Below are 20657 nucleotides of genomic sequence, written 5' to 3' on the forward strand. Positions count from 1 at the left end.
TACCTTCCTCGTGTCTGTTGTCCTGTCTTATGGTCTGAGGTTTTTGCCCATTAAGTTTCTGTTGCTCTGCCTGGTTCTCTGCCTGTGTTTCAGGCCCTGTTCCTGAGTTTTGTAAGCTTTATTTTGCCACGACCACATTCTGCATTTGGGTCCTCCTTCAGCGTGATGTTAAAACATTCAAACCATTCAGGTGAGTTTGTGGTAATTTTTTGCAGGTGACCTTTTGTCCCAAATATCACAGGGAAAAGGGCAAAAAGAGGATGCTTTCACAAAGGATTTGAACATACTGCTCTGGGAGCAATCCTCTACATCCAAAATATACCTATAAGGTGACCTTTGGACTCACCTTAAACAATAAATGCTAATTCAAAGCAATAAATGTTTCACTGCTCCAAAAATACCTTATGAAACCCCAAACCTTAACACAACCAGTAAATAGCGGTAATGGCGGTAAATTAAAAGATAAGAAGCTGCTCATATTTAGATGTCTACTGATGTGTTGGAGCTGATTATTGGGGCTACAAAAGACTGACTTTCCATGTCTTTACATGGGGAAAATCTGAACAACATATATTGGATTAAAAGTCTAATTTCCAAACAAAATGACGGGTTCACCTGAAATAGTCGAAATAGCCATAAAAAGATGTTTATGGATGTCCAGTGTTTAGATGATTAGGTTTACAATGTTCTCCCCCTCACATGTTGCTATATTGTGAAGTGTCAGTGGATTTGGGTTAACCCGGTGCTGTATAAATAGAAGCAAACTGAACTGACTGATAGCTGATTCTACAACATTTTTCCATCAGTGCCCTTCTTTAATCCAGAAAAGGACGGCCTTTGAGAACAGAAATAGGAATGAGAGCAATGTGTGCATGTGTGTGTTAGTAATGTTTTAATGACAGCCTGAGGTCACAGTTAGCCTTAACATGGCAGAGTTTCCATGGTGCTGAATGGACCTACATAGAAATTCGTATGAACCAAATCTAATATGCAGAACATTCTAAAAGGCTACTTTAACATCCAAAATATGTATGTTTATTTAGTTCTGCCATTTTATAAAAAGGTTTCCCAATTCCTAGCCAATTCCATGCCACAAAAAACATTAAATCAGCCAGAAGCCAAAAAGAGTCAAGAGAAACTAGAATCTGATTCATCAACTCTACAAACTGCATCAATAGTAACAAAATTCAGAGCTGTCCTATTATAATCAGGTTTGTTTCTTGTAACATGCTCAACTCCAGGGGAAAGAAGATAGAACGTTAAAGTGAAGAGTTCTACTTTTTGGTGCCTCAATAAAACCACAAAGTGGTTACATTAAACCCTTAAAAAATACATATCCTCTGTATTACAATAATTAATTCATATTTAAATAAAGATAAAGTGACTCAAGTGGAGCTGTGCTGTGAACTAGAACTGTATGAACAAAACTAATAGCTGATCCTAGAACATCTCTGAGTGAACTGCTTTTATCTTTATCACCGAGTCTGAAAGACTGCAGCTGTTTCAGAGGTTTTCAGATTGCTCTGAGGAAATGGTCAAAGCTAAGGCCAGCTTCTCAGTCCCCAAACTGAGTATTGATGGTGGTGATTTTCACAGTAAGGTCAGGAGAGATGCTTGTTTAAAATGGATGTTTCCGTCCCTTTTTCGATGTTTTTGTATCGCTAAGATACAAACAGCTGTTTTTGGGACCTGTTTTGTAAAGTTTACATCACAGAGTTTGGGTTTGTTCAGAGTTTTTAGCTATTGACTGCTTGTGTTCTTGGATCCGCAAAGGGACAGTAGACCAAATGTGGCTTTTGGCTACAGTGCCATCCACATTTGTTAGCACCCACTGTAAAGATGAGTTGAAGGCCTTAACATAAATGTATGTTTTATTGAAGTAATATAATCTCATGATTAACTATTTCAATGTTAGTGCATTTATTTAGTAACAATTTGCAAATTAACAATTCCTATAAAACAAATGTAACTGAAGCATTTCTCAGATTTATACTCAACCCTGTAAGTCGACCAGAGTGTCTAGGAACCTTTAGTAATCTGTGACGTCCTGTTTCAATAATTAAAAAGTTAAATACAACTGGAACTGTGACTAATGAAGCGGGACAAGCAGCACGATGGGTCTTGCTACCATCCATTGTAAAGTAGGATGGTAAAGGAGGTACCTCTGCTAAAAAGAATCCTTAGTCTCCATAGGAATTTACTGTAGGGCTTTTGTACACATCTACAACAGGGGTGCCATTAATTATAGAGCATGTTTGATACAATATACATGATGTACCTTGTTTCTGGTAAACAAATTCCAGAACAATAGAGGATTTATTTTCCTAAAGACGCAAAAAACAGTGGCATAACAATTTATTCACGACGGCATACAACTTAAATGCTTAAGTAAATCACTTACATTTTGACTGTGTTAAATCTAGCAGTTGTGGTAAAGTAATTGAGGTCATTTTTACCAAGTCCATGTATGCTCCTACCTTTGTCAGCTGGGACGTGACATTCATTTCTCTGCTCCGATTTTCCTCGTTCAGGGTTTGGAAGTCCTTCTTTGACTGCTCTACACTTTTCTCCATCTCTGCCAGAAAACAGCGGGACAAAAAAATAACTAAATCAGTCGTCAATTAAATTACACAGGAGAAAATTAACTATTAACCACATAACCGGCAGACATACAAGTGGTATCTTTACCTTTCATGGTCTTTGCCATGGTCCTGCTCTCCTCCTCAGCAATCTCCAGCTTTTGTCTCTGAAATGCAGAACCATCAGCATGATTACATGCTAATCACTTACACAGCAGCATTCCTGTACCTTGAGCTAACTGGTGAATAATGACGGGCTCCAGAAAACATGCAAGGTTGTGGATAAAATCCCTCTGTTAATGAGGCGATTTTCACAATGCCCACAAGCAAAACACCTTATGGTAATAAATGTACGTCTGGGCAAAGATTCAGTTTTGACCCAAAACAAATGGCTGTTCATTAGTAAGATGACAAGCAAACAAAGGTTGTTCTTATTTACTTTAACCATATGTTCAATATGTTTTGACATCTTCACCACATTATTATAAATATATCTAGGTTCAGTTTTTTCCTCTTCTAAATGGATCATAAAGTCCAGAGAATGAGAATTTGCTAAGAAAAATGTCTCTATTAGTTTGTCGAAGTGTCTGAGCCATGAAATCAGTTTGCATGCCCCCATTATGTAAAGCTTATAAAATCAAAGTGTGCAGATGACTACATCTAAAAAAGACAAAGGAGGGCCACACATCTTAGGGAGCATTAAGAAGTTCTGCCCCCAAAGGGCAGAGGGAGTGTAGGGTCTCAGAGCATTCATTTCAGTGAGGACCTTAAGGGAACCTCTGTTATCTGAAAGTCTGATCAGAGACCTTTCATTTCACAAACCGTTTGTGTTTTCTTCCACTGATCAGTAAGGAGCATGCCTCATAATTGCTCGGTATGGAAACTGTTCAGCAGCAGCTGTCGTGGGAATCCATGGGGAGTCCAGTAAGAGAAAAGGATTACTGAGGAATCTGAGAAAGAACATGCAACTAAAATCATATATCCAACCTTTTTTTTTTTTTTTGGCCAACAGACACCTGTGAACTGTGCTCCGATGTTCACACTGAAATCCAGATTTGGGGATCAGTGAAACTAAGAGGTTTCAATATTATTAAAGATTTTAGCAACTAATGATCAACAAAATATTGCAGCGCTCTAATAGCACAAGACAAAATCAATAGTAAACAGCATCCTTATTCAACATTTCTATCAACATCACTCCTAAATAAAGGATTCAAGTCTATCCCGTAACATCTAATTTGTTTTCTGACGTCCAGCCAGTTCTAATCCACTAAAATCCTATAAATACCAGCACAGAAAAATGAAACAAGCCTTTCTAAATGGTAGCCATCTAAAAACTGTGATCCAGATTGTTTTAAGAGACCCCCAATGGTGAGTAGCAAACAACAAAGCAGACAGGCTAGTGCCTATCTCTAGCAATCAGTGGGTGGAAGGCAGGGTGCACCCCGGACAGGCCAGCAGTCCATCACAGGGCGACACAGACACACACAGGACAAGTATCTGCATTTTAGTAAGCCCAGTTTTGGGCCTGCACATTTTGTATGAACACTTTAACTTTCTGAATGAAAATATGACTATCAAATCAAGAACAACTAGAACATGTAATAACTTAATTCCTCAGGATGTAAGCTGCAAGCTCTCAGTAACATGCACAAAATTACAGCTCCTTTTTAATCAGCTGGGGAAGAGAAACATAGTTTAATTTCTTTATATTTTCACATTCTGATGAAATTACGTAAAAATGCGAACATACAGCTATTAAAACTTGTTATTTATTTCCCTGTAAATGTGGTAGTTAATGATTTAGATTGATGATCAGTGTTGGGTTCAGCTTTCCTCATATTTGAGAAAGTGCTTAAACGTCTAATGATATTCAGAAACTTGGATGAACTGTGTGAACCTTATCCTGGAATCATTTGGAGTACATCGTGCATCTAAGTTTCCTAAAAACAGACTCTTCAACATATCTGAATGAAGAACAATGGCAGGAATACTGCTGTGCTTTATGTTTCATGCCTGGGACCGGCTGCAGTACACTCATCTTTTGATGAAAATATCACCTCCGTTTTTAATAATTGTCATAATCTCCAGAGATTCTTAACTTCTTACCAGACTCGACAGCTGCTGCTCCAAAGATGTCCTTTCTTGTAGCACAGACTGAAGCTCTTTCTGTTTTCTTTCCAGGTCGACGCTCAGCTCACTTATCTGTTGAGATATACCAGTATTGGGCCATAATTACATCCTATGACAGTACCATTAACGGTCATATATAATTTTTGATGTTTACATTAAGACCTGACACCAGAGCTGTAAGATATATGAATGACATCAACACTTCTAGCTTTACCACCCATGTTCGCTGGCTACTATGTCTAACCAGCAAACGATGTTGTGTTCAAGGTTTAGCTGCAGCCAAGCTCAACACAGCAGCAGTGCTGCTAATTCTCTTGTCCACAAACCTTTTTCTCCTGAGACTGAACCTTGGCCTTGAGGCTGCTGATCTGCTGCTGCGACAGAGACACAGCATCCTCTTTCTGCTGGGAAGCCCGGAGCCTGAGCTGGAGGTCCGCCACCTCCCTCTCCAGCTCCATGATCCTGGAGCGCTCAGACACCGTGGCCACCTGAAGCATAAACAGGACAAAGGCGGCATGAGGGCGCACAGGGTGCCCGACTGAGGAGATTAAAAGTAAGACCTTATGGTTTTATGCTGAGGTGTAAAACCTTCAAATGATTCAATTAAAAAAGGCTCAATTTGTCTGTCAAATAAAAGCCATGAAAAATCTACAGTGAAGCATTAATACTCCTTGAATAGTTTTAGACTTTTTCAAGTTGCCATGTTACAACCACAGACTTCATATATTATTCCTGTCTTATTGGGGGATTTTATGTGACCAATCAACACAAATTAGTGAAGACCACCAGTGTGTAATTTAATCCCAGTATAAATCCAGCTGTGCTGTGAAGGTCTCAGAGGTTAATTAGAGAACATTAGAGAACAAACAGCTTAATGAAGACCAAGGAACAAGCTGACAGGTCAGGGAGAAGGTCATGGGTTTGTTCATCTCAAAGCCTGTAATATTGGCTGTCCATCTGAACTAACAACCTGGCAAGGGGAGATTAATAGGAGAAGCAGCAAAGATGCTTATTGTGATTCTGGAGGAGTTGCATAGATCCACACCTCAGGTGGCACCACCATCATGTTTCTTTCTGGAGAAGCATGATGGTGGAGGTGGAAGATGGATACAGCAATGTAGTAGGAAGTTTTCTTGTGGGCTATAAGACTTGAGACTAGGGTGGAGGTTTGTCTTTCAGCGGAACAAACGACCCTAAACCTACAGCCAGAGCTACTATTGGTTCAGATCATATTCATATATTAGAATGGCCCAGTCAAAGTCCAGACCTAAATCCAATTGCGAATCTGGGGCAAGACGTTCATGTTCACAGATGCTCTTCACTCAATCTGGTATTTTTTGCAAGAATGGTCATAACATTTAAGACTATGGATGTGCAAAGCTGGTAGAGACATACCCAAAAATGCATAATTACAACAAAATATGGTTCTACAAAATATTTACTCAGAGGGCCTGAATACAAATGCATGCCACACTTTTCAGATTTTTATTTGTAAAAAGAATGAAAACCATGTATCATTTTCCTTCTTCTTGACAATGATACACTTCTTTGTGTATCATATTATATGCCAATAAAATACAGGTCCTTCTCAAAAAATTAGCATATTGTGATAAAGTTCATTATTTTCCATAATGTCATAATGAAAATTTAACATGCATATATTTTAGATTCATGGCACACTAACTGAAATATTTCAGGTCTTTTATTTTCTTAATACGGATGATTTTGGCATACAGCTCATGAAAACCCAAAATTCCTATCTCACAAAATTAGCATATCATTAAAAGGGTCTCTAAACGAGCTATGAACCTAATCATCTGAATCAACGAGTTAACTCTAAACACCTGCAAAAGATTCCTGGGGCCTTTAAAACTCCCAGCCTGGTTCATCACTCAAAACCCCAATCATGGGTAAGACTGCCGACCTGACTGCTGTCCAGAAGGCCACTATTGACACCCTCAAGCAAGAGGGTAAGACACAGAAAGACATTTCTGAACGAATAGGCTGTTCCCAGAGTGCTGTATCAAGGCACCTCAGTGGGAAGTCTGTGGGAAGGAAAAAGTGTGGCAGAAAACGCTGCACAATGAGAAGAGGTGACCGGACCCTGAGGAAGATTGTGGAGAAGGGCCGATTCCAAACCTTGGGGGACCTGCGGAAGCAGTGGACTGAGTCTGGAGTAGAAACATCCAGAGCCACCGTGCACAGGCGTGTGCAGGAAATGGGCTACAGGTGCCGCATTCCCCAGACCTGGGCTACAGAGAAGCAGCACTGGACTGTTGCTCAGTGGTCCAAAGTACTTTTTTCAGATGAAAGCAAATTCTGCATGTCATTCGGAAATCAAGGTGCCAGAGTCTGGAGGAAGACTGGGGAGAAGGAAATGCCAAAATGCCAGATGTTCAGTGTCAAGTACCCACAGTCAGTGATGGTCTGGGGTGCCGTGTCAGCTGCTGGTGTTGGTCCACTGTGTTTTATCAAGGGCAGGGTCAATGCAGCTAGCTATCAGGAGATTTTGGAGCACTTCATGCTTCCATCTGCAGAAAAGCTTTATGGAGATGAAGATTTCATTTTTCAGCACGACCTGGCGCCTGCTCACAGTGCCAAAACCACTGGTAAATGGTTTACTGACCATGGTATCACTGTGCTCAATTGGCCTGCCAACTCTCCTGACCTGAACCCCATAGAGAATCTGTGGGATATTGTGAAGAGAACGTTGAGAGACTCAAGACCCAACACTCTGGATGAGCTAAAGGCCGCTATCGAAGCATCCTGGGCCTCCATAAGACCTCAGCAGTGCCACAGGCTGATTGCCTCCATGCCACGCCGCATTGAAGCAGTCATTTCCGCAAAAGGATTCCCGACCAAGTATTGAGTGCATAACTGTACATGATTATTTGAAGGTTGACGTTTTTTGTATTAAAAACACTTTTCTTTTATTGGTCGGATGAAATATGCTAATTTTGTGAGATAGGAATTTTGGGTTTTCATGAGCTGTATGCCAAAATCATCCGTATTAAGACAATAAAAGACCTGAAATATTTCAGTTAGTGTGCAATGAATCTAAAATATATGAATGTTAAATTTTCATCATTACATTATGGAAAATAATGAACTTTATCACAATATGCTAATTTTTTGAGAAGGACCTGTACATTATAATTTGTGATTTTAAAATGACAACATATGAAAAAGCATAGCTGTCAATGCTTTGGCGAGGCACTGTATGTGAATTAATTTCTGTCCCCCACCTGTGTAAGTCCACCTGTTCATCCAGCCCTATTACACCCAGCTGCTGTTTCACAAATGTTTATTTTTTCCAAGCAAAGTCAATGAGCAACTATAAAGTTATGAAGAGATCCAGCATATATGTGTAGATGCCTTTCTCTAGCAACAAGAGCAGCTAAAAAATATCAAAATGTTTGAACTTCTTTGAATTTTGTTGTCGTTTCATGTTTCAATGTGGAAAGTCTTAGAAATAATGATTTCAGTGTATGTAAACAGCCGAACCATTGTATTTAAATTGACATATGATAAAGAAATCAAAAAGGATTTAAGAGCTTGTAAAACCATCTTTAACTTTAAAGTTATTTTCTGACTGACTTTATCGGTATCTCTTCTTTGCAGCATCACTTTAATTCAATAAACTGTGTGTTTTATATATATATATATTCAGCCATTTTACTTTAGAGCTGAGGTTTTGTTTGAGATCATTATCCTCTTGATGAGACAGTTTTGCCCAAGCTTCAGCTGTCAGACAGATGGGCTCACATTTTACTCTGGAATATTCAAAGGACTCAATGTTAGACTCAATGATTGGATGGAATCCAGGTCCAGTGGCTGCAAAACAAGCCCAAATGATCAGCCTTCTTTTTAGAGAGAAGAGCATTTTTTATGGCAATCCTTCCAAACAAACCATATTTGTACCCTGGAGAGTCTGAAGTAGAACTCTAGAGCAGCATTATTTCTGAACATTGTCTGATCTTGAGAGTAAATCAACTAGGATGTGAATTCGTGACAAGACTGTCATCTCTCTTAAATGTTTTCCAAATGTGAAAGATCTTTCTCACTCTACAATGACAGATGTCAAGTAGTTTGCGAATGGCCATAACATATTTCTGTCGGATGGGCAATTCAAAGAAATTACTGACCTCTTTCCTTCTTGGCATTGGGTCAAAGTAACCTATACAGTCAGTATAACCTGCAGATGATTAATTTATTAAGTGCCCTAATTAGAAGTACCTGGCTGCCATTTACATTCTTAAATTATAGGGTGTACTTAGTTTATCACACAGCTTTTCAATTTTGGCTTTATTTTTATTTAACAAATAATAACAGTGTTGTGTCTGTTTTGTCTTTTGTACCCTTCACTTTAGCTTTAAATAACTTTAGAATCTGGTGAACACCAGATCGTATTAAGAACCTGAATGTCTGAGTTTGGACCCTTGCAGACCACGATGAGGAGAGACCGGTCCTGGGGGAAAATGAATGTACTTTTAATAAACACATGGATAAGACGGGCAGCATTCTGCACAGTGTTGGAAAGACGTCAGGAAGTACAGGCATCAGTGGAATACTGCTAGGATTTTTTCATGTACTATTTTTAATAAAGTTTACTAAATGTATTAAATATACAGAAGGAAAAAAAGTGAATTAAGACAGGATGTACAAATTTTCTTTTGTATTGAGCCTCTTGATTTTAGAAATCTTAGTTTCAGCTTATCACCCCACAGATTATGTTCCTGATCTAAACATTTCAACTCTGTTTAAAAATCTTGCTCTTTTTACAAAAAGTTACAGACTTGACATAAAACAAAATAACAAAGACGACCTGCAGTCTAAAAAAAACATTCTAAATTTAGTTTTTAGTTTTAAACATATAGAAGATGAATAGAACCAAAAAGAAGTTGAGAAAAATCAACCACAGTTACTTGTTTTTCAGAATGAAATACTACCTTGATCAGAGAACCCATAGGTGAGTAGGGACAGGTTAAAGTTCAAAGCATAAAGAATGTCTTCTACATTTATCTTAAAGCCACCAGGTCCCATGCAGTTTTTTTCTGCTTTTTAAAATTTCAATAAAATTTGAACTTTTATTTCACACATGCAACATGACATCACCTCTTCTTCTCATATAAATAATTAAACACTCCTCATGGCAGGTGGGCTAGACAAATATTTGATCACTGTTCTTATATCTTCTTATATTATAGTTCCATCAAAGGATTTGGAATCAGCAGGTCAAATTTTTACAAAAACAGGAACAATTTTCCCATCTGTGCATCTCTATACATTGTTTGGATCTTTTTGGATCAACTGGTTAAAATAAGATGATTATGGAAAATCCAAGCAAATAGAACATAAAGATAACAAACTTATGTTTTTATGTGGGATTTGCTGGCAAGAAGAAAATGTTACCAGCCATATTTTTGGCTGATTTTGCAAAGGTATCTCCAAACAATATCAGCTAAACTCATGCACACATGCATATTGTTCAGATAAACCTGGGTTGTAAGAGAAGCTACATGCAGATGAGTTGTTAATGTCTCTATGCCACAGCGGTGGACAATTTCCATAGGGCCTCAACACTGCAGTGCTTTTAATATACACTGTGTATCATTAATAAACCTAGTGGGAAAAGACCGTGACTCAGCCCCGGTGTGGGACTGCAAGTGCCAGCATTACCCTAGTGTCCTCTAAATCCCTCTGGAGTTTTTCAGCTTTGGTCTTTTCAAAAAGCAGGCTCTGCTCAAGCTCCTTTATGTGGGCATGCTCCAGCCTGGTCTGCGTCTGTTAGTAAGAAAGAGCAGGAAGAGAAGGAGAACAAACACCAATGCAGCACTGACATGCCAGCTTTGTGCAACGCACAGAAAGTATGATTTAAAAAGAAGAGCAGTGAGTGAAACAGAAGAATTCACAGAAGGTTGGCAGCATTTTGACTTCTGATATGTTCTCAGTTAAAGTGACTTATCTGCTCATTTATATTATCTTCTCTTGCACTTAGCATAGGAACCCAACTAATTTAGGCACTAATTAATGTCTACTGTAAAAATGAATGCAAACAGCACAAGCACAGCTGAAGATGAAGGCAAACAAGAATGGTGAAGATAAAAACTTCCACAAACAAGCATGTTAATGAACAGATAATGGGTGGATGATGCCATCACTGAAAGATGAAAGATGGTAGAGACATTTGAGAAGAAGAGTAACCCAACCCCTGGATGAATAAATAAAAGGGAGAATAAATGATGAGTCTGAACAGGACAGAATATGTAGGATCCAAAGAGTGCAAGAAAAGGAAAAACTTCAGTCTTACTCATTATTTAAAGGAAAATGGAAAGCAACTTCAGTGTTACTTGATCTGGAGATCCACTAAAATAGTATTTTAGAGCTCACTAACACAGAAAGTGTTAAAAGTGTGATGTATTGTCACACTCTGGTGTGCGGAGAATTTATTTTAAGGAGGTATACCTCGAGGTCTCCTTTGGTGATGCATGCCTCCTCTACACGAAACTGCAGGTCCTCCACTTTCCTGTCAAAAAATTACAAAACCATTAAAAAAAAAGTAAAACTTGAAAAAGAATGATCTAAACAACCTTTAACAGAAAAAATATTTTAACGCTTGTTTTCATGAGTAAATTACATGGTTCAAAACCTTTTCTCTATTTTTTTAATTTAATTTCCAATATTGTTTTCTTTTGTACCAATGTTCTCTTCCAACCCAGATTAAACTGGAATATAAATTGTGACCAAACTATATTTAATGTAGACTGAACTTTAATTGAACTTTATTTTTACTGTAAAGCCCTCTGAGGATACATTTCTTGTGAAGTAGTGATTTTTAAATAAAACTAAAATCTAACTGAATCACAGACACACTAGATAAGTCTTTAGAATTACTTGGGCAAGTTAAAGAGTAACGATATTTTAATCACAGAAAACACTGAGAAAAGAGCTTCACTTTGATGAGTTTGGTAAACTGAGTACTTTGTTGCTGCTTCTGTGGATTTAACATTGTACATAAACAGCCATAGTCGAGTGAGGCAGAAGGAAGGGCTCACCTCTTCTCCTCCTCTAATTGGTTGAGCAGCTCCACTTTGTCTCGATCAGCTGCCTCCACCAGAGAACGCAACTGATCCAGCTTGGCCTCCATCTCCAGTGCATACTGTAAAATACACAATAAGCAGGAGTCTATGGCATGACGAACGCCAAAAACTGTACAGAACAGTCTGAGAGACCACAGTCAATCAACATTGGGAAAAAAAAAAACAACTCCAAATTCATCAACTGGGACTCCTCAAGATTTTGTACTCAGTCCACTGCTGTTCACTCTTTTAACACAGGACTGTAGATCCAAAAATGAGAAAAATCGGATCCTTATATTTGTGGATGATTCCACGGTAATGGAACTCATTTATTGCAATGACAAATCAGTGTATATGGTAGAAGTCAAACTGCTACAGGGGTTGGACAATGAAACTGAAACACCTGGTTTTAGACCACAATAATTTATTAGTATGGTGTAGGGCCTCCTTTTGCGGCCAATACAGCGTCAATTCGTCTTGGGAATGACATATACAAGTCCTGCACAGTGGTCAGAGGGATTTTAAGCCATTCTTCTTGCAGGATAGTGGCCAGGTCACTACGTGATACTGGTGGAGGAAAACGTTTCCTGACTCGCTCCTCCAAAACACCCCAAAGTGGCTCAATAATATTTAGATCTGGTGAGTGTGCCGGCCATGGGAGATGTTCAACTTCACTTTCATGTTCATCAAACCAATCTTTCACCAGTCTTGCTGTGTGTATTGGTGCATTGTCATCCTGATACACGGCACCACCTTCAGGATACAATGTTTGAACCATTGGATGCACATGGTCCTCAAGAATGGTTCGGTAGTCCTTGGCAGTGACGCACCCATCTAGCACAAGTATTGGGCCAAGGGAATGCCATGACATGGCAGCCCAAATCATCACTGAGCCGCCCCCATGCTTCACTCTGGGCATGCAACAGTCTGGGTGGTACGCTTCTTTGGGGCTTCTCCACACCGTAACTCTCCCGGATGTGGGGAAAACAGTAAAGGTGGACTCATCAGAGAACAATACATGTTTCACATTGTCCACAGCCCAAGATTTGCACTCCTTGCACCATTGAAACCGACGTTTGGCATTGGCATGAGTGATCAAAGGTTTGGCTATAGCAGCCCGGCCGTGTATATTGACCCTGTGGAGCTCCAGACGGACAGTTCTGGTGGAAACAGGAGAGTTGAGGTGCACATTTAATTCTGCCGTGATTTGGGCAGCCGTGGTTTTATGTTTTTTGGAGACAATCCGGGTTAGCATCCGAACATCCCTTTCTGACAGCTTCCTCTTGCGTCCACAGTTAATCTTGTTGGATGTGGTTCGTCCTTCTTGGTGGTATGCTGACATTACCCTGGATACCGTGGCTCTTGATACATCACAAAGACTTGCTGTCTTGGTCACAGATGCGCCAGCAAGACGTGCACCAACAATTTGTCCTCTTTTGAACTCTGGTATGTCACCCATAATGTTGTGTGCATTTCAATATTTTGAGCAAAACTGTGCTCTTACCCTGCTAATTGAACCTTCACACTCTGCTCTTACTGGTGCAATGTGCAATCAATGAAGACTGGCTACCAGGCTGGTCCAATTTAGCCATGAAACCTCCCACACTAAAATGACAAGTGTTTCAGTTTCATTGTCCAACCCCTGTATATCCCCGGTGCAAGAGGCAACAACCTGGTGCTTAATGTGAACAAAACAAAGGAGATGATCATAAGCTCCTAGAGCTCACAACCTAAGCAAACACCCTCCAGCACCAGCAGATATGCACTAAAGAGAGTGGATAGTAACTCGAAGTACACCTCTCTGATGACCTCACCTGGTTGAGGAACATCACTAGGATCATGAAATTGATCGGAAACAAACCTCCCTCTCTCTTAACATCCTGGTGTTATTTTACCAAACTGTGGTTTTGTTTAGCTGGTGCATAATGGCAGACAAGAACGGCCCTGGAGAGGATAGTGAGGGGAGGAGAGTCTGTTTTCTCTGTCCATAATCTGTTTCAGAGCCGCTTTCTGAATAATTTTAGCTACCTCTCATGAAGGTTTTATACTGCTGATATCAGGCACCAGTATCATCCAAAGCAAAACCACCTGCACTTTATATTATTGCACGTTTCATATCATACCAGTTTTGTTATTATCCCATCTTGTTTGGTTGTATGCTATGTACGGTAATTACGAATCAGCATTTGAAATAAAACAAATGCTTGTAGGAGCAGTCAGGACCAGGGGGGTGGGGGGTATACAGTTTTTCAGCTATCAGACATCCGGTCATTTTACTGTTAACTGTTGCTGAAAACTTGAATACACTATACCAAAAAGTCAAATGTGGCCTTAGTTAAGACTGAAGAACAAGCAACTTTATATTTGAAGCTGTTAGAAAATTGAGATTATGTTTAGTTTATATTGAATCAAAGAATTAGATATTGAAGAGATTTTATTTTAAACCTGAGTTCTACTTAAGAGTTTTTACATGTGAAAGTCTACATTTCAGTTTGTCGTGAAGTATTCATAGCCCTTGAACTTTACCACATTTTGTCACATTATAATCAATAATTTAGACTTCTAATGGCAATTAGTTCGAATAGACTAGATTTAGACGTAAAAGGGACTGAATACAAATGCACAGCACACAAAAGTTTGAAACCGGTTTAATTTTCCTTCTTCACAATTATGGTTTACTTGTGTTGGTCTGTGACATAAATCCCAATACAATACAATAAGGTTTTGTGGTTTTAAAATGAAAAAATGTAAGGGTTAGAAAACCTTTACAAGGCCCCGTGTTTAACCTGAGATAAAATTAAATGCAGTTGGACTAAGATCTTTATTTTTGTGCTTTCGCTAATTAAAATAATTAAGGGTTCGATATTTTCTTTGTAATAAAAATTAAAAACTCATTTTATTCAGTGTTTTTTCTTAAAGCAGAGAAGGAAGCTAATGTAAAAATATAAATTGCATTTAAAATGTGGACATTTTATACAGAGTTTATCGTTCTAAAACTTTGCTCAGGACAATTTTTCCCATGCAGCCATCTTTGATTCATGTTCATTATTTACATATAACACTTCTGGAAACAAAATGGATGCTTGCTTGTTTTTGTAACCCCTGGTTAACTCCTTTATTACCAAGCATAGTACACAAGCAAGGGCCAACATTGGAGCTAGTTGTTTCAGTGAAAATACTCTAGACAAGTGTTTAAATTGCAGTAATACTCTAAAGAGGTGGAAATTCTTTTAATTATCTGCAGAAGACTCACCTGATCCCGCCCTTTACTCAGCATAACCAGCTCCTGTTGCACCTCTCCTGCACGGCTGGTTGCTTTGGCGACCTCACACCTCTCTATGTCCCTCTCTGCCAGCAGCTGTTCAATGTGCTGCTGCTTCTCCTTCAGAGCCTCCTGCAGCGCAGTGGTGCTCGAAATCTTGCGAGCGTAGCGCGCAGATGTTTCTGTCAGCTGCAAAACAATGCAAACGCAATTTACTCTGTGTGTTGGTAAAAGTTTGCAAGGTCAACAGGATGGGGAAAGTAGGCTTTTTTGGTAAATATTACAATATAAAGTCAATCTTGGTACTATCGATACTCTTAGGGGAAAGAACTTTTGCACAGGCCCAATTAAAACCATTGCTCGGTGCACTTGTTTGCAAGTTCCAACTAGAAACAGGTCTTGATTAATTTTTTGAGTTAAACAGATAACATCTTTAGTTTTTTTTGAAGAGCCAAATCAGTTCCTATAAACCGATCCAAACATTCAGGTGTGACACATGTTTGAGCTACAGTTATGCATCAGGTTTATGATTCAGTTCAATATCTGTGTAAATTTTACCAGCCCTGCCCGGCTGGGTTTGCCACTGATCGAGGACGTGGCAGAGCTGAGGGAACTGATGGAGGAAGCACTCGGACTCTTCTTGAGAGTGGACTTCCTCCGGGAACTCTTCGCTTTGGTGGGTGTGGTGCAGGGGAAGCCGATCGGTGTCACCTTGTGGACGGGAGCAAACAGGCCGTACCTGGGCAAGCACTGGAAGTATCTGGGAGGAAAATAAGTTGCACCCAACTGTCAGACTCCTGTTGGTTAAGATACACTGTAGAAACTGCTGTGTGATGTTTGATTTTGTTTTATGTTTCATTTGTGAGAAGACAGAAGCAGATAGAAGCAGTCTGTTGGCAACCCTTGTAAAGATGTGTAAAAAGCCTTTAAATATAATTATATTTTAATGCAGCACTATATTACTGAAAATGTAAGAAGAATCCAACCTTTAATTTGAGCATATTTATCCACTGGGGGGGAAAATCCCATGTTAAGAAATATTTTGTTTTTACCTAAAATTACTGGGGAAACGATTATTGGTACCTCTTCCCAGTTCTTTGGTGCTGAAAGCATTACAGCAAATTATCTCCCAGTCCCATTACATCAAAGAGAAGGCAAGTCCAAAGAAAAACAGTTTAAATGGATAAATAGCATTACAGGCCAGATTAAAAGCTTACTGGTAAACTGTACAGATGTTAGTTAACAGGTTAAAGTGTGCTGAAAAATGTAATTAATTAGGATAAACTCCAGCTCTAATGAACTTTGTATAACAGTCACTGAATGATTTACCAGATACGCTAAGTCATATGTAGATACAAAGTTTCCAGGAATCAGTGATCTTCACCTGGTCCCAGCTACAGCTCCATCATTCTTGCCCAGAGGTTCATCCAGCTCCACGCCACACCACTCCCCCTTAGCGAAGTCTGTTTCTCCAAGAAACCGCACCACTCCTGCCTTTGTACCACCAACCTGTGCATGGAAGTTGTTTGTTTATTATTGAAATTACTTTTAGAACCAAATTATACAAATGTACGCTGCTTTTCCAGATTCAATGAGTCTTTCTAACCAAAACACGGTCTCCCAGCCTCAGCTCTCTTCTGATCTTCTTCATGGAGTCTGGGTCTGACAGGTTGGACACTGACTCGCTCGATGTTACCATTCGGTTAAGTACACCACTGGTCTTTATACCAGTGACTGGAGCTGAAAGAGAAGAAATATTTTTTTCAGTGCGACCAGACAAAGGAAGGTACTGGAGAAGGGGTCTTTTCAGCTATGTTCGGAGTTTACAAAAATTCCCCAGATAAGATGCGACAGACGGCTGCATGGTAGCACTGTTGCCTTGCAACAAGAAGGTCATGGCTTCAAATCTCAACCTGGGGGTCTTTCTGCATGGAGTATGCATGCTCTCCCAGTACATGCATGAGTTCTCTCCATGTACTCCAGCTTCCTCTCACAGTCCACAAACATGATTGTTAGGTTAACTAATTACTCTTTAATTGCCCTTAGGCAGGATTGTGTGTGTATGGTTGTTTGTCCTGTGTGTCTCTTTGCTGCCCTGTGATGGATTAGCAACCTGTCCAGGATGTACCCTGCTGCTTGTCCGAAGACAGCTGGAGATAACCGGCTACAGACGAAGAATGGATGAAGGATGATAAATAAATTAAGTACCACAATGCAACAGCTCCTTGCAAAAGAATGTGAAATTTTAATATAAGTTCACAACCCTCAAGTGGAAGATAAATTATCAATTGTTTTCAAAACTTTTTTCAAATAACATTTCAAGAATGTGGTACATTTGTACCCAGCCTCACTTAAGACAACCATTAATCGTGCCCTTCACAAATCTGACCTTAATGGAATGGTGGCAAGAACAAAGTCATTAAAGAAGAAAAGCCAGAAAAAAGGTGCTGTTTCCAGTACGTCACAAGTTATGTAGACGACACAGTAAACATGTGGAAAATGCTTTGGTCAGATAAGACTGAAATTGAAAATTATGTCCTATGTGCATTATGCTGATGATTTAATGGGAAGATGGATGAAGGAAAATATAGCGCAAATCCAGAAAAAAACCTGTTAGAGTTTGCAAAAGGGAGAAGGTTCCCCTTATAACACGAGAACGAGAATAAACACACAGCTAGTGCTTAAATGGAATGATTTATATGAAATTATATTGAAAGTCCAGATCCAAATCCAATTGAGAATATGTAGCAAATGTTTAAACTGATGATCAAAGGAGCTTGTTTTGGTTGTAACTTGACAAACTGTGAAGGGATACGGATGCTTTTGTAAGGCACTGCGATAACACTGTTGTTTAAGGGTGATTTTCCAAATATATTATTTTACAGAAACCAGAAACCAGACCAAAACTGATTTTTCACTATGAGGTGCTTCATTAATCCAGATCTAAAATAATATTTCTGTTTGTTACCATTTGAGCCAGGGACAGCAGAGACAGCAGGTGCAGCATCGCTTGTTGCCGAGGCTGCTTGTGCAGGGCTGGCCTGCCCCCCATTCGCCTCCTTCTCTGGTAGCGCAGTTCTGGATAGCTTGGAAGGTCGTGTGAAAATGCCCCGCCCATCCTCACATTGGAAGTAGCGCACACCTGCCACAGACCCATCATTCTTCCCGATTGGCTCATCCAGGACAATGCCTGCCCACTGGCCAGGAGCAAACTGCGTGCCCCCAACAAACTGAACGTAGCCGGGCTTGTTGCCATTCACCCAGACTCTATCACCAATCTGAAAGTCTGTGTTGCCATCTTGCGTTGGGGAGGTCACACCTGAAGAGGACTTCTCAGGAGGAACTGGCTTTGAGGCACCTACAAGGACAAGTTAAGAAGGTAATAAACTGATGTTTTCTTCTATTAAATTCTGAAAAGAACCTTGTTGCAACATAATTAAAATGTGTTTCAGTTAATACCACAACACACTATGGCAGCAATGATCCGATAATAACTTTACTCAATCTCATGCAACACTATGCAAACGCTGTCTGTGATGAAGACACACTCAGCTCTGGATGCCGGATGCTTGCACCCAAAAGTGAAACTGATGGCAAGACCTGTTTTCTGATTCATTTGGCTAATAAGTATCTGACCACTTGGAGGCGCTCTGAGAGTATTGAACTTTCATTATCAGACATTTAGTTGATCTTTAAATGTAGAAAAAAAATACAACAATATGGCAACAGCAGGACAAAGTGGGATTTTCCCCCGTCCCCACACAGTTGATCATTTCTGATGTCTCCCACCCTTGGCATTGGGTTAACATATATCTAAACATTCATGGTTGGGGACTATTTGAGGGTATTTATTCAGCATCACTAAAATATTCTTACCAAATGATGGGGATGTCTTTGATGGTACTCCGGATGGTCGAGCTATTTTACTGGGAGGTTTTAACCCACTTGCTTTGCCTGGTGTAGTGATGGGGCCCTGTTTGTCCATGGTTGAGGGACTCAATTAGGGTGGGGGGACACGGCCTTCCCCCGCCTTCCCCCGTCTCAATGTGACCAAAGAGAGCTGGAAAAACAAATATGGGAATAAAAATTCAACCCAAACATTGAATGAAGCTTTCTAAACGTAATCCACAAATATAATATTCATAATAGTATCACTTTAATGGTATTTGAAGCACAAGCTTTCGACATGCAAGTTTGCAGTTAAAAATTAAGATTAACATCAATTTGGCCATTTAGCTGAAATATTTACTTTGCTTTAATAAAGTATTTGTACTTCTTGAAAGTTTTCTTATTTTGTCACATTACAACCACAAACCTTCAATGTACTTTGCTGGGATTTAAAGTGTTTGACAATTGTGAAATGGAAGAAAACAGACAAGTGGCTTTCAATAATTTTACAAATAGAAATTGACCCTATGACCTTTGAGATACGAACCTGGTTTAGATTCAGTTCAATTCAATACTTTATTGTCATTGGCAAAATAAACGTGACAACAAAAGTTTGTTTGGAGACTTCGTACACTACATAGCGCACAAGTGCAGCATATACCATAATATGCAATAGAAATTCGGGCACAAGCGTAATAAACAGTAACTGTAATACTGCAGCAAATTGAGGTCATAACAAGATATCTAATACAAGATAGCAAATACTCTGTATTGCCAAAAAATAGGTAGCTGGGGGGCTTTCCTGTAGTTCTCAAGCCATCGTGGCATCACTCTAACTCCATTATACTAAAGCAAAAACAGTAGATATTTTCTGCCCAATTAGAACATTTACTTGAAAACTTATTTGTCTGCTGAATAACATTATTGTAACCATAGCAATCAATTTATTAGATTATTTTACAGTTATAGATATATTGCTTTTTTTTTTAAATGCAGCTATCATTATATTTCACTTTTATGTAAAAATCTGCTGACTGCGAATGTTGCAATACTGTGAGAATTTCATATCAGCCCATGCCCGATGAACACTGAGCAAATATTTTAATTCGTGAATTTTACAGTTTAAACAACTTCCCATGGGCATGGAGACCTCAGTCCTCGACGCAGCCATCCTTGGTTCGAGTCCCAACCCCCGGTGACCTGTCCTGCATGTCTTGCCCCTCTCTACACCCCAATTCCTACTTGTCGACCTACTTAAAAATAACAAAAATGAAAAGGCAACTAGTGCCAAAAAAACTTGAAAAAAACAGAATTGGTAAATAAGCCACACTTTTGACTGATCCACATCAAAAGGCTTTACTGAATAAATTTGTATTTAATGCTTTAAGGGAAATCATAAAACATGTTCTCATTCCCTCTCTTCTCCGAGACATACTGTAAATCATACAGGATTACATGAGCATCTCAATGTCAGCTGCTACACAACCCATAAACTACTGTATAAAAAACTATTTGCTATCACCAGAGTAATAAATGTGAGGTCCATCAGGGCTTGTGCTTGGTGTCCAGCTTTAAACAAGGACTGGTTTTCTGCATCCACATCTTGTAGGTGGGGAACAGAAGCCTCACCACACAGATGACTCATACTGGCTGCAACAAGACAGACTCTGTTTCTCCACACAAATGGATGTGTTTTCACTTCAGCATGGATTACTG

At 39.4% G+C, this 20657-nt stretch overlaps 1 protein-coding gene across 4 annotated transcripts in view; it reads right to left on the reverse strand.

The window, feature by feature from the left end:
- clip1b (CAP-GLY domain containing linker protein 1b) overlaps positions 1-20657 on the reverse strand; it is a 60645-nt gene that overhangs the window by 37880 nt on the left and 2108 nt on the right. For 2 of the 4 annotated variants that reach the window (XM_047372441.1, XM_047372440.1), the window contains 13 exons: positions 18930-19113; positions 18022-18411; positions 16660-16793; positions 16438-16562; positions 15612-15813; positions 15045-15242; positions 11768-11871; positions 11178-11238; positions 10392-10496; positions 5039-5200; positions 4689-4784; positions 2689-2746; positions 2478-2575 (listed from right to left, as the gene is read on the reverse strand). In XM_047372441.1, the coding sequence (XP_047228397.1) occupies positions 2478-2575; positions 2689-2746; positions 4689-4784; positions 5039-5200; positions 10392-10496; positions 11178-11238; positions 11768-11871; positions 15045-15242; positions 15612-15813; positions 16438-16562; positions 16660-16793; positions 18022-18411; positions 18930-19038 (1842 nt within the window). In that variant the 5' untranslated portion in view covers positions 19039-19113. Of the gene's footprint in view, positions 1-2477; positions 2576-2688; positions 2747-4688; positions 4785-5038; positions 5201-10391; positions 10497-11177; positions 11239-11767; positions 11872-15044; positions 15243-15611; positions 15814-16437; positions 16563-16659; positions 16794-18021; positions 18412-18929; positions 19116-20657 lie in introns of all 4 variants that reach the window. The other 2 variants (XM_047372442.1, XM_047372443.1) reach the window with 2 other exon arrangements.

The sequence above is a fragment of the Girardinichthys multiradiatus genome, chromosome 8, assembly GCF_021462225.1.
Source record: "Girardinichthys multiradiatus isolate DD_20200921_A chromosome 8, DD_fGirMul_XY1, whole genome shotgun sequence".
NCBI classification, from domain to species: domain Eukaryota; kingdom Metazoa; phylum Chordata; class Actinopteri; order Cyprinodontiformes; family Goodeidae; genus Girardinichthys; species Girardinichthys multiradiatus.